The 14,472-nt window shown below is 33.2% G+C and overlaps 1 protein-coding gene across 7 annotated transcripts in view; it reads right to left on the reverse strand.

Annotated features, from left to right (window-relative positions):
• The window catches only part of LOC129219382 (liprin-beta-1-like), a 147,100-nt gene that overhangs the window by 63,088 nt on the left and 69,540 nt on the right, over positions 1-14,472 (reverse strand). For 3 of the 7 annotated variants that reach the window (XM_054853767.1, XM_054853766.1, XM_054853764.1), the window contains 2 exons: positions 2,409-2,489; positions 2,216-2,329 (listed from right to left, as the gene is read on the reverse strand). In XM_054853767.1, the coding sequence (XP_054709742.1) occupies positions 2,216-2,329; positions 2,409-2,489 (195 nt within the window). Of the gene's footprint in view, positions 1-2,215; positions 2,330-2,408; positions 2,490-5,159; positions 6,473-14,472 lie in introns of those variants that run through there. The other 4 variants (XM_054853765.1, XM_054853762.1, XM_054853763.1 and 1 more) reach the window with 2 other exon arrangements.

The following is a 14,472-nucleotide window of genomic DNA, read 5'->3' on the forward strand; positions in this document are numbered from 1 at the left end:
GGAAGAAAATACAATTAAAAAAAAGCATAAAAAATTCTACCTAAGATTCAAGCGTTATCCGTGCACAATCGCAAATAATAATCCATATCAGAATAATGATCATAAAAAGGGGGGGGGAGCATTTATTTCTGAAAAAAAGTATTAGCTTTTATTACAATTTAATTATAATGAAATTAAAATGCACAAATAATTTAACATACTCCCCCCCCCCCCCCGCAAAAAAAAGCTCAAATTGTTTTACCAAAATTGCTCTAAGAAAAGAAGTAAAGAGTTACTACTGCAGTGATCAACTGAATAAAAAAAAAAAAAAGTCTTATTAATTCCAACCATCACTTATTTTAAAAATGTATTTCTTTTCCCCTTCAGGCGTTTCTGTAGAGTAAAATTAAAACAATTTATCAAAGTTACAATTAATCAAAAAAAAAAAAAACTTATCAAAGCGCTGAACGAAGTACTTGAGATATTAAAATTTAAGTCCGGTCAATTTAGACATCAGGTTAAAAAAATTGGTAGGATTGTTCAACACACCTAAATGTGGCCGCAAAAAAGTTGGGCTGTTTTGTTCGATAGCATGCACTAATTGTCAAGACCGGTCGTGCTCCAATGTTGAATCACCAACAATTGAGGAATCGATTCTAACGAGGAGACATGCGATGTGTCATTATTAAGGCAATTTACTTGCACCCAGGATGAAGAAGAAGAATAAGAGAAGAAGAGGAGGAATAAGGAGAAGCAGAAGTATTAGAAAATTACGAACCAGATCGATAAATTTCTTTCTCTCGATATATTTTTTTAATTTACACCACTTTTATCATTTTCAACCCTTGCCAGTATATTTAATTAGTCAATAGCTTCAAATTAAACAGAATCACACAGCAGATCAGTGGAATAGGCCTACCGGGGAAACCACGTTGTGTACCTATAAGGCGTTATTTTTATAACACGCTGGGTAAACAACCTCAAAGGTGGCGAGGAAGCGTGTGCATATTAGGACGATTACAACTCTTTCAACTTTTTGAATCATTAAAACTCAAAAATGGTGGTTCTTAAGAAAAAAATATTGAGACATTTTTTATAGATAATTATGAGATCTACAATTTTTGTCTGGGCTAATTTTTATGATAAAACTTACGGTTTCGCTGAAAATCGCGAAAAACCCATTTTTGTAACTTTGACCCCGAGTAAATTTTTTTCCTCGGGTCGGATCGATAGGACTTTTTAGATTTCATTTATGACTGTGTTTTAAACAATACACATTTTCAAATGGGTGCGAATTTTTGTAACCTCAGTCCTATTTTTTGGTCTAATTAGATCGGACTACATTGTTAAATAGTGTGGAAAACAAGTATAAAAATCTGAGCAAAGTCTCTTTTCAGTGGACTCGGAAAATATTCTCCGATTTGCAAAAAAAAAAAGGAACAGCGAGTCGGCAATTTGTCGCATGCATTGAAAGCACGGCACCCCCCCCCCCCCCCGGCCTCCATTATGAATGTTTAGTTTATCGGGCAACTTTAAAGTTTGACCGTTAATAGTTCATTTACTACATTATCTGAGTGGTCACCCCTTGTACGAAAAATCGTTGTCAAAAATCTTTTTTTTTTTCAGAATTCTTCCTTTGCTAGAAATAACTACAGTAATTAAATTCATCTTCTTAAATAATTGGATTAATATTTTATGTATTTTCTATCACACTTCTAGGCAAATAAATCTATAATCAATAAAAAATATAATCAATTACACAGCAGCAGTCAACCAGCGGACTAACGCTTCATTCACTGTCAATAAAGAGCAATAAATTTAAACAAAAATAAGATTATCCGCATTGAGCAATTAACTGCCATTATTGCACTTCAAGAGAAGTACTTTAATCGTTCAGAAATAAATTAACGAAATTTCATGTGGCTATGTCAACAGTTCGAATAAAGATTTTTATATTATAACATACTACTCTGTATCAGTAAGTAGCATTTCTATGCAGTAACTCGATGAATAAATAAATAAACTTCACATAAAATTAAATTTTGAAGTACAACACATAATTCCCCGACAAGAAAAAGCTGCCGGTTGCATCATGATTACACAAGGAAGCTAGCATTCCGAAATTGCAAATGTAACATCAGAAACAGAAAATAAATACACACAATTTATAAAACAACTGCTAATAAAATTATTCACTGGAAAATAAACTTTGACATAGAAAACACTTCTTAACTACCTGATGCAAATTCTGTTCCATCCGAATAAACTCTTCCTTCTTCAGCTGCACTATCCTTTCAAGCTCGTTAATCTTATCAGCCTGAGCTTCTACTTGATCGGCTAAGACACTGGCCTGTTTTTACAACAAAACGTAATTGAAAAATAGTTTTCAAAAGTTGAAAAACTAAATAAAACCATCCAAAATACTTTACCTGTAAAATTAAATTTTTCTTCTCACTTTCTAAAGTTTGAACTTTCTGTATGTTGCTAATATCATCAGAATGTACAGGTATCTAAAATGAAAATGAATTTGAATAAGTATAGATTTTTACTTACATCCCGTAACGACATGCTATAATTCAGAGAAAAAGGATTTCTGATTTTCTAAAGTAGGGATTGCAATACCGGTATACCGAATACCGGTATTTCGAGCAATTTTGCACTTTCGTAATAACGGTATTTGCTGAGGAAAATACCGGTATTTTCGGTATTAGCTGAAAATAATAGTTTTAATTCAAGAATTTTTAATTTAACTTATCAAATATCTACTTATATTTTAAATGTACATTTATTTTCTCAGGATACAGAACCGAAATCAATCTATTGATGTAATGATTTAGCTTCAAAAGCATGAACTAATAGAATATCCATTAAACAAAAGTATTTTGCGCACCATGTATTTATTTTTTCCGTTCCAATGATCGCTCATTTTCCCTTTTGGAAAAGTTAATTTCGAGTGTAATTTTGAATGCCCCCCCCCCCTTTGTCGATGAACAATTCATTCAAACCATAAATTACAGGAAAGCTTTATGTTTTTTTTCTTAAATATTTGTCTCAACTATATTAAATTTTGACAAAAACTGTTTCTTGTTAGCATTACAAATGGCAATTTGTTGGCACCAGTATTGGTATGTTGTGCCGTCTCGCTATTTGGCTTCATACTTGGCAAGATAATATTTAGAAATTATATATTGCCTTGAAAATTTGCATAGAGGAAAAGCATAAATATGTTCCACGAATTCAAAGATATTCTCAGATATTTACATAATTATGATTGCAAAGAATTTTGAAAAGAGAGCTAAACGAATAAGAGAAACCAACAAGATCAAATTTCGTCAAGTTCATCGTAAATTTCAAACCAAAGAGCTAATAAAAAGTAAACACAAACCCCTCTTGTTCAAGAGAAAAAGACATTAATATTGGAAAAGTCTCTCAGGAAAGAAATTTCAACTAGCTTTAAATTAAAAAAGTAATAGAAATACAAACAATACGAACGAAACACACACACACACAAAAGGTTTTATCTAAAAATGACATGCAACAGACCAAATTTTTTCGAAGATAAAATACTTTTAAGCAATTAAATTAGAGGAGGTGTATCACGCATTGTTAACAGTACCACCGACCTGCGTGAATACAGAAAAAGTAGTTTCAACTGTAGGAAAGTTGAGCACTAAAATGAGTTCCAGGCTTAGAGACAATTCAATAGATGCATTATGTTTTATACCAGTATTGATTTTATATTATGACATCTGCTCCTTCATTTTATATTTGTTCACAATACGTTTTCATAATAATACAATTTTTGTACAAAATTAAGAAATGTGGCAACGAAACAATGTGTTTTTAAGCATTTTTTGAAAATTTTCAGACACCGGTATTCCGGTACCACGTTTTAAAAATACCGAATACCGGTATTGAATTTTTGGTCAGGCATTGCAATCCCTAATTAAAAGCAAACCACATTGGTAGGTACGATAGTGGAGCAAGAGTTATATTAATAGCTAAGCAGTTTATTTAACTCATATCACCTCCACTTATCATTTATTTCTCTTGCCACTTTCCGATGTCTAAGTTTATACCCATTTTTCTCGTTTTTTTATTGCAAAAGGATAATTTAAATATACATAGCGAATTTTGGTCTTTTACTCAACTCAAAGCTGCAATTAAAAGTGAAAAAATAGTGATTCAAACATTTTATGACCTTTAAAAATTCAAAATCTTCTTTCTCCTTGTAAGAAATTTCATCATGTGTAGAGTATAACACTCAAACTCGTATTTTAGCAGAGGTGCGCGCGAAGGGGGATGGGTTCACGGCGCGAACTGTACCATTGAAATTTTCAGAGGGGGGAGAGGGAATTTTGATCGCATTTTGGGGGATCTTGTTCTGGGGGGAGGGGTATTCCGTATTATGAGTGATAAGGGCACTACTGATTTTAAAAAGCAAAAATTTGGAAGATTCTCGAGAATTTTTCATCTTGATATACAGAAAAACTAACATCAAATACAAATCAACATATGATCAATGCTTTAATGCATACTTAATCCGATTGATAATATTTTATATAACGCATGCGGCTACATTCTGGCATGATAAAAAAAAAAAAAAAAAGCCCGCGCGAAAAACCTGCGCGCCCATTCCCGATAACCCAGCATTTTCCCACTCAACCATTTTCCGGCTAACATTATGTCGACTTTTTCGGATTACATTTTTCTACAGTATCGCTAATCTATAAATGTCTCCAATACATAGTATAGTAAAATTGAGAGAAAAAAATACATACATATTCAAACAGACCCATTTACTAGAAAATGTGATTTTGTCTCAAAGAAATTTCACTTCACTTAAAAAATTAGTCGGTCAAGTCACTCGCTGTAAGAAACATGTTCCTTGAATGTGAATATAAATTACATTGAAAATTGCAAAATTAGATACTAATATATTCATTGCACGTATCTAGACTAAACAGACGTTTAAAAACTTAAAATTACGAACAAGCTTTCCACACACACATTTTGATTATGATAAAAACATATGAGAGGGATAAAATGTACTGAAGTCACATTGTAAAAGCATTTTTGATCCATATCAACTACGAAAACTTGCGCCTACCATTCACTATAACGTAAAATAACTGAAGTTACGAACGAAAACATTAGTTTTCAGACGATTTCTAACTAACCTGCCATTGTTCATGGCCTGAATTTCTAGCAGTGGACAACTGCTCACTAGGAACAGGAGAATATCTCGGAGAAAGAGCAGACGGTGAACTATCTCTTTTACGTGAGCTTGTAGATCGAGACCTACGAGACCCTCCAGGAGCTTGACAAGGCCTGTGCATTGCACAGGGCGAGGAAGACTCTCGTCTGAGGACCTCATGATGAGGTGAAGGATTGCGACACCAACTATGAGATTCTTGGTAACGGTTGTTTGACAAACCAGTAGGAGGTAAACAAGAACAATTCTGATAAGGCCAAAATGATACTTCAGAGCTGAAACATTCTCTATTGTAAGGAACCAATTCAAGTCCAGATAAAATACTGCCGCCATGGTGATGGAGACACAAAGTGTGAGGGGGTGGAGATGGGCAACACCAGGAAGAACGCATTGGGCTTGGATATCGTCGACAACCATGTAACTCATGACAAGGGCTAGGCGACAGTCTCATATGATCATTAATATCAGCAGATCTGCGAGGCCAAGCTGGAGGTTTGTAATGTCGATGATGACTTGAGCGAGCTGGGGACACTTGACAAGAAGCAATATTTGGCTCTTCCAATAGCACAGACTGTTGTTGTTCTGAAGCTTCGGCAAACGCTGTTGTTTCAATTTGCTTACCAACATGATGACATGGAATTCCTTGAGACCCAGGACTCAACCACTCGAATTCATGCGAAGCAGAACAAGAATCGGCAACAGAAGTCGTGACAGTGACAGGTTCATCACGATCATCATCGTCGTCGTCGGTATCCTCGCCATCCTGCTTGCTTCTAGAGACACCAGTTGTACTTGTGGATTGTTGCCCACCATCAGAATTAATGCTAGTGTCCATATTAGGGCGGGTTTTCATCATAAACCAAAAAGCAAACTATTCCGCTGGCATTTATTCTAAAAGGAAATTCATAAGGGACAAACAGACGTTTACAAAAGATTCATCCAGAGAAGAAGACATTCTTAAAGACTCGAAATATCTTCCAAATATAGAGCACGTAGAGCATCGGAACGATACCGAGATGCGTCCACTTTAAAACCAAGTGTCTGGCATGGTGTAGATGCGATTGGCGCCAGAGCAACTTAACTCGTCTTTTCCGTTGCTGTGTGCACTTTCAGAAAAACGCATGGCGGGAATGCAAAGAACTTTTATGCAGGGAGGAGACATCCCGACATCGCTCATCACAACGCTGATGATTATTCTCTAAATCCTCATTTTCGGTCAGCCGCTTAATAACGTTTTGTTCGAACGCGGCTTGTTTCGGCGCGGGTCGAAAAGTGTCTGCAAAATTGGAACACGGGAGAATAAAGGAGGGGGGAGATGAGAGTGTGAAGGGCTTTCAACCCCCGTGGCTCTTCTCTGGCAAATATCCTTAGAGCTTTAAAAATAACTTGCTAGCGCAATTTTAAAAAGGCGCGTCAGTTGCCGAGTTTTTCTCACAACGCAAGGAAAAGAGCATGCAAAGAGATCTCGATATCACATCACTCACAGGCGACAATAGCGGCACGTCGAAGGGAAAAAAACCTAGGAGAAAATCAAGATTTTTATGGAATACTACTTTCAATTGATTTATTCATAAATACTATATTCCGTGAAAAACATTTGTGAAGCGTTTACTGGTTGGTTTTTGTAGTCTAAACTAATAGTGAATAGTTAAGGTTTAAAAAATGTTCGTCCCAATTATGAACTTTTAAAAAAATGATGTTTCACTATTGATTATATCGTTAATGCGCCACAAGGCATGAGTTACGTAGATTATTTTTATGCGAATTTTGTGGACCAAAAGAGCATTAAATTTAAATTTTTAATCAATAATTAATACGTTTTTTCATATTTTTCAGAGGCGCCGTTATTGCCACCTATTGAAAGCAAAACAAATTCACTTTTGTATTGATTCAATTTATTTGCAAAAGGATTGAGAAGTTTTTCGATTATTAAATTAGAGTTAAAATGATTAAAATTTCCGAAAATCATTAGTTGATAGTACTATGTATTTAAAATATTGGTTGCATTCAAATGGTAAACAATTCGACTTCGCTGAAAACCGGTACTATGCATAACAGAATAAAATTTATTTGAATGATTCTTTGAACTTTGAGTCTTCAACTTGTTTACATGTTTTTTTCTTTTTGGCTTTACCATACAGTTTTATCATAATACTATGAGAAAAATATTCCCCCCCCCCCTCAAAAAAAAAAAAAAGCTTACTCTTAAAACTGAAAACTGAAAAAATGAAAGCCAGATACATTTCTAATTTCAATAATAACTATTAAAGATTCGAAAGCTCTTTAAATAAGAAGTAAGAAACATTTAAATAAGCTAAACTTGCTTTATTTCATGATTAACTCATATTCATCTAACAATGTTGTGTATCAATAAATACAAAACATATTAAATCATAAAAGATGCAACTTGATAGACATTCAAATGTAAACATGTACATAAATAGACAAATATCTTCCTATATTTCACACTGATTATGAATAAAAATATTCAAGCAGCATATAAACATCAACTAGTATATAAATTATTCATTATACAATTAAAATTGCAAGGCTAACTTAAACTGTCAAATAAACAATTTAAAAATTAAACCGGTATCGTGAAACATATTCCTTAAATCTAACTTCAGCGAGCAATTATTTAAACCTTAAAGTTGTAGGTTCGTGGGTACCCAGTTCTTCTGAACAGAGAATTTATTAAATTCATTACTTTATTTGTTACTTACGTATTTTACCCATAGAACTACTTGATGCATTTATTTTAGTTTACGAATTTACCGTAACATTGCAGTTCAGCAGAAACCAATTAATCAATCTTCATGAGCTAATTCCATCCACAATGCAAGACTCGATTTATTTTACATGCTAGTTGTGGATAATCGAAAAATTTTGCGCCCTATCAGTACTTACTTTAATCAAGAAGAAATAAAAAACGTGAATGTTAATTACCCACCATTTAAATGCCATGAAAATACTTTGAAACAAATCTGGATTTACAATAATTAAGAAATTTAAATTTTAGATCTGGATTTAAATCCCGTAATGACTAGGTTGGGCGGAAATAATAGAAAAAGAAATATTAATCAGAAACACTAATATTATAATTGCTAGATATCGTCTTAAACTCGGAAAAAAATATTTTTTTATTAAAGAGTGATTAAGCTGTACTTAAGAATTAATTCATTTCTCATTCGTAATAACCAGAGATATGTCTAGTTTGGAGGAGAGATATGTATGAAAACAATGAAGGGGGGGGGGGGGTCATAATAGTGATCAATTACTTTAAAAAAATTCTAACGGTACAATGGCAGATGGCAGGGAAGAAGAGAAGTGCACTATTTTTATTTTCAGCGACTCAAGTGTTTGACATTTTGACTTCAAAAGCGTGGAAGTCGCTTCACTAAATTTTTGAAACGGATTTCCGATTTTCATTGCGTGAAACCATTGCCTTCTAGACTAGAAGGCCGTGGTGAAATACGCTTGTAAAGGCGTCAAAAATAATCTAGTGGCAATTGCAACGGTATTGCGTTTGGTAAAACAAATGCAGTCAAGAACTTGGGACAATAAATATTTTGATTCGTTTTTTTTTTAATTTTATGAAGCAAAAGATTATGCTTGGGACACCAATTATCATTTTAAAGATGTTTATTTTACAACTAAATAAAGAAAAAAATAACATTAGCTAGAAATAATTCGGTCTTTTAAACTTTCAAAGATTTCAGAATGCAAACTTGTTCCTGAAAATATTGTCTCCTCAGTTTTCTTAACTGTTTTGAATAATTTTTCCGCGTTCCCTCAACATTCGGAAACCTAAAAGTATTTCTTAGTTCAAATAGTTCCTCATGGAGCTGATTCTTAGCTTTCTATGTTTCTCATTTCACATTCATTTCTTCATAAAACGTGAAATTCACAACAAATAAATTGGTGTCATCTGTACTTTCAGACTTATTTTCATTAATAGAACTAATAACATTTTGGCAAAACGTCTTTTGCTCATAGATAGATACCGATTTTTTTAATTTTTTTTAACCAATGACAAATTTTCTATCCTGTAACGGTAAAATATTTATTGTCAAAAGAATAGTCATTTTTTTAAAACTGTACTTTTATGTCAATACAATTATTCAATTTATTTACTCAATATTCACTCAATTAAGCTTAGAATAGTGTCTCAAGTTAGGAGCGTATTTGAAACTTCTCGAATGTATTAATGAGTGAGTTAAACTGAATTAGTTAAGTGGAAATGAATCCGCCCAAATAAGGCACAAGTAGGGGAATGTGCGGCAAAGTGAAATAGTTAAAAAAAACTTTATTTTTTTCAAAATGAACAAATCGTAAATATGTTTTGAAAATGACAATGCATAAAGATAGCACAATGTTTGCGCAAAAAGATTTTTTATTCTTGGCAGAAAATTTGTGCATAAAAAAAAGTGAGATTTTTCACTTTAAAAATTCACGGGGCAAAGTGAAAGTAAAATAGTTTCCTAATGAAATATTTTCTATTTGATTATTACAAATATTTTTGATGGAATGAATGAATGAAAAAATTCATGAATACACTGTTAAAAAAACCTGAAAGTTCAAGTAGTTTTCTGACTGATTTTAACAGAATATTTCCGTAATGCTTCAAAACGTATTTTTTCCTTACAACAACGTAAACATCCCGACGAAAACAGAATTTTTCCATTTCTAGGGTTGCCGCTATGCTGTACTTTGCTTTGATTAGTCTTCAAGTCATGATAAACATCCCTTATTGATAGTGCTTATTAATCGCACTGTTACATTTTGCTAATTAAAAGCATATTTAGAGTAACAACTCGGATGCTGTAGACAAAATAGATAGCTTGCTATTTCATGTCTGGAGAGTAATATACTCGTTATGTCGAAATTGTTTATAAGCCTTTGAGCTTTGTAGGTGTGGAAAAATGTTCGCGCCATTTTTAGACTGGCAGATGTGTTTTGATCGCCCTGATGATTTGATATGGGTTTTACTAAGTCAGTATTAGAATATTATTGCGGTGTATTATTTTGCTCAATAATTCGAACAATTCTATTCGTTAGTCATATTGTGTGTTCTAGAGGTGAGAATAGTTTTAGGATCCCGTGTTATCTATTTAAAATAAAGGCTATTGGATTACTTGTATCCAGATGCAATGGAGACACTTAAATTTAGCACCGCTGGTCACATGTAAGTACTGTTGAATATCTTTGTACATGTTAAAATACAAATGTATTTTTCTTGTTAATATGCATTTGATAGAATTCCGATGGTAGCTGATTTAGAATTTATAGAACTATTATAAAGTTACTGTTTTTGCTCTAACGCGTTGTATTCTTGAAAATCATTAAAACGTTAAATGCCAACATTTGGTATCAACCGGAGATTATCGTAGTGTGCGAGCAAGCCAGAAAGAAATCACTCAGTTTTTTTTTTTTTTTTTATTTTTTTATTTTTTATTTATTTTTTTTTTTTTGACAGATTGAAAGTAAACATTTTGAATCTCTACATAAAAATATTTCTTGCTGTTATATTTTTTGCGAAAAGGCATAGCAGATTGTTAATCTTTGAAAATACAATTTTGACAAGAATAAGTTTTCTTGACTACTTAGAAATCTGGAAACATTCATTACTCCTCTCGGGATTTCATTTATAATTAAAAATATAAATTATTTAATTTATTTCCTTAGGATCTCATCCAACAACTTATTTGAGATTATTGCAAGTTTCTTGTAAAAACATTTCGGGTAAAACGAACTGATTGATATGTTTAAGTATAATGCTTATGCACTAAAAATCTATGTTGCTATTCCAATGAGTGAAAAATGCGGAAATCACCGGTCACCGGGGGGGGGGGGGGGGTATACATCATTTGAGCAAAAAATTCTTCACGTGTATGTCAATGATTCTGTTTTTAAACACAGTAAATTGGTATGCGGTACTCTCCATCAGGTATATTATTCCATGATAAAGTCAACCGGTTTTTAATGGTATTTTATTTGACTCATTCTGCAAATAAAAATATTCTATTTTTCATGTATGCTTTTCCATGCCACGCCAGAATATGTACGAGGAGATGTGGAAGAAAATATCGAACAGTATCAGCATCAAAAATTGGTGTTATATTCAAATCCACTAATTTCCTTGTTGGTACTTTTCGATTATTTTTATTCATCTGAAGGTGCGAATTTCGAGAAAGATGTTGAAAGGTAAGTTATCAAGCAAAAATTTCACTTAAAATATATTTTAGTAATAAATACAAATTTTAAAAAATACTAGTTTTTGAATAGTTAAACTATTTTTCTATTATATATCATTTTAAACATAGGATAGAAAAACGAGAATGAAATTTCAGTAAAATATGTGAAAATGAGAAACAAAAAAATAGCGCAACGAAAAATCAAGAACCGAAAGTTCTGTAAAGACACAGAAAGTTTAAAAACGGAAAAATAGATCAACGGAAAGAAGAGAAATGGAATTTTCATTAAATTACGGAAAATTTATAAATGGAAGAACAGAACTAAACGGAGAAATGAAACTTCTGTTAAGTCACGGAAATTAATTTAACGGAAACTTAATATTTACGGCAACTTTGCTGCCGGTACTTTATCCGTTATTTTCAGGAAATTTTTTTAACAGTGTAGATAATGAAACAATAAATGAATAAATAACTTGATTAATTCATGAAAATTAATCAAATGGTGAGTAAAATATGGATTGAGTAGGAAAATAAATAAAAGAATGAATAAATAAGTGAATTATTAAAGGAAATTAAACTAATTAATTAGTAAATAAATAAGTAAGTGATTTTATAAATAACTAAATAAATGAACGAAATGAACTACAGTAGAAGATCGTTAATGCACACCTTGGGACCAGAGCTTTTGCGTTGTACAGGTTTTTGCGTTATATAGATTATTTCACAAATATTGAAACTAACGTTCAGAATATAGCTATATATTAGCACTTCAAAATGATCTTTATCTGCAATGAATATTAAAGCACTAAGATTACAATTAATCATTCACAAATAAAGGTGTTTCACAAGTAAAAGAAAGTGAATTATCCCGCACTTCTGCTAGCTTCATGGCTTGCATAACAGCTGCATTTTCAAGAGCTATCTGGTGTTTTGTCTTTACTGTAAATACTAATTTTCATTTAAAATTGAATTAAAATGGAAAGATGAAAAACTGTTTCAAAATTTAATTTGCCTAACAATTTTTATTTTTGCAAAGCAAAATGGAGGGATTTTTTAAACTTCAAAACCTATTGTTTACTTCTGAAAAGTTGTGCGGTTTATAGAGAATTGCGTTATATAGGTCGGCGTCATAAAGATATTCTACTGTATTTCACTTTGCCCAGGCCCGGACTGGCCAGGTCGGCTAGTCGGCGATCGCCGAGGGCCCCCAAGCTAGTAAGGGCCCCCAAATAAAGCAAAAAAAAAAAAATGTAGCAAAAAATGATTTTACAATTCTTTGATTTCCTTGTAACTATTTCAATCTGTTTCCTTATACGTTTTGCCAGGATCAGGGCATGATTACTGAATGGACCAACTAGACTGTTGTCTAGGGCCCTTGCTTTTTAGGGGCCCCCCAATGGGTAAAGTTGTTTTAGCTAATGACTAAAAGTAAGATTTGACTGCATAGCGGCTTCAAAAAATCTTTGCTTAGAACCTTCCTATATCTTTAATCAGGCCCTGTCCGGGATGCTTTTGATCAGTCTTTCTAGTTTTATACAAATAGCACACTGGGCCTAATTAAAGCCTGGTAGGGCCCCGGGGCAAACATTAATTTTAGGTTAGGGGCCCCTAGGGCTTTAAATTCTCTGAATTTGTCCCGTAAACAGTGCCGGGTTACCAAATAGGCAACTTAGGAATCGTCTACGGGCCCCAACAGAAATGTTCGGCCTCCCTGCTAAAAATCTTCAGGGCCCCTAACCGCCCACTGAATTGCCCCCCCCCCCCCGCTCAAACGAAATTAAAAGAGTTATTGCTGTTTGTTTTTATATGCTTCAATATTTCTACTTACATTTTGAATTCATATGTTTAAATATTTTTACAAGTTTATTATTATTTTTAGGTTTTGAGTAGTTATGTGGGACTTTAAATCCTGATTTTTTGGATGCCCAATTGCCCATTTCAATTTTAAGTTATATAAGCAAATAAACAAGAATTTCCCAGGACTTAACAGTATTCTAATGATAACTGTTCTCCTCTGTAAATCTTGGTTTTGAAAAAAAAAAGTATTCACATTGTATGGAATTCATATTGATTTGGTAAATGATTTAGCTTTCGTTCTGTATTTCTTATAAGTTTGAGGCATGTTTTTTCGATTTGAGGGTTTTCTTTGAATTCGTTTTTGTCTCATTAATTAATTTTATTTCATTTATGTTGATGTTGATGGCATTTAAGATTTGGGTCTGTGATGAACCGAAATTCATAGAATTTTTGTTTACCTGAACTGGTCAAAACATTTTTTTGGGAATATACTTCGACCAGTTTTCACGGCATTTTCAGTTAATTTTTGAATGCTTTAAATCCGTTTTTTGAATTTCATTTTATTCCTTTACTAACCGGGATGATTAGAGGTGTTGTGTGCCTTTTATATAAGTGGATATACAAAACATTAACATCACTTTAAACTTTTGTTTTCATCCTTTTAGAACTGATGAGACTATCATTAAGAGATTAAGCGGTGCCCAACCCCCCAAGAGCAAGGGCGCTCCTCCCTAAATATCACGAAGACCCTCCCCCCCCCAAAGATAGAGCCCCTACAGAAAAGTAAAACATACCCCTCAAAACTACCCCCCTAAAACTTTCAATGGCGCAGTCTGCGCCTTGACCCCCTAGTTGGGTAGAGATTTTAAAACTTTGGATTTTTCATGCTTTCCGTACATATATTTTTTGTCTACTTAAAAATGTGTTTAAACGTCACAGTTGCACAGTTTAACTGCTCCTGGGTTAATATGCGTTGAGTTTCGTTTTTCCTTCAAAGATTTGCTAAAACATATTTTCAACTTTTAAAATTTCAGCAAAGGTATTAGGGGCCCGATTAAGATATCGAGGGGTCGTAGGCAAAAAATTTTTGAGGGGCCCTGTAGTCACACTCTATCCATTGGCTAAAATAATTTCAGCGGCAAACCAAAGTAGTTTAAGCCATTTGAGGGCCCCTAAATATCGGGGGTCCTAGGCCACGGCCTAGTTGGCCTATTCAGTAATCAGATCCTGCAGGTGTTTAGCTGTTCGATTTATTTTTAAAAAGATTCTTTGGTTTCTCGGGCCTTG

This window comes from Uloborus diversus, chromosome 3, assembly GCF_026930045.1.
Source record: "Uloborus diversus isolate 005 chromosome 3, Udiv.v.3.1, whole genome shotgun sequence".
In the NCBI taxonomy this organism is placed as follows: Eukaryota; Metazoa; Arthropoda; class Arachnida; order Araneae; family Uloboridae; genus Uloborus; species Uloborus diversus.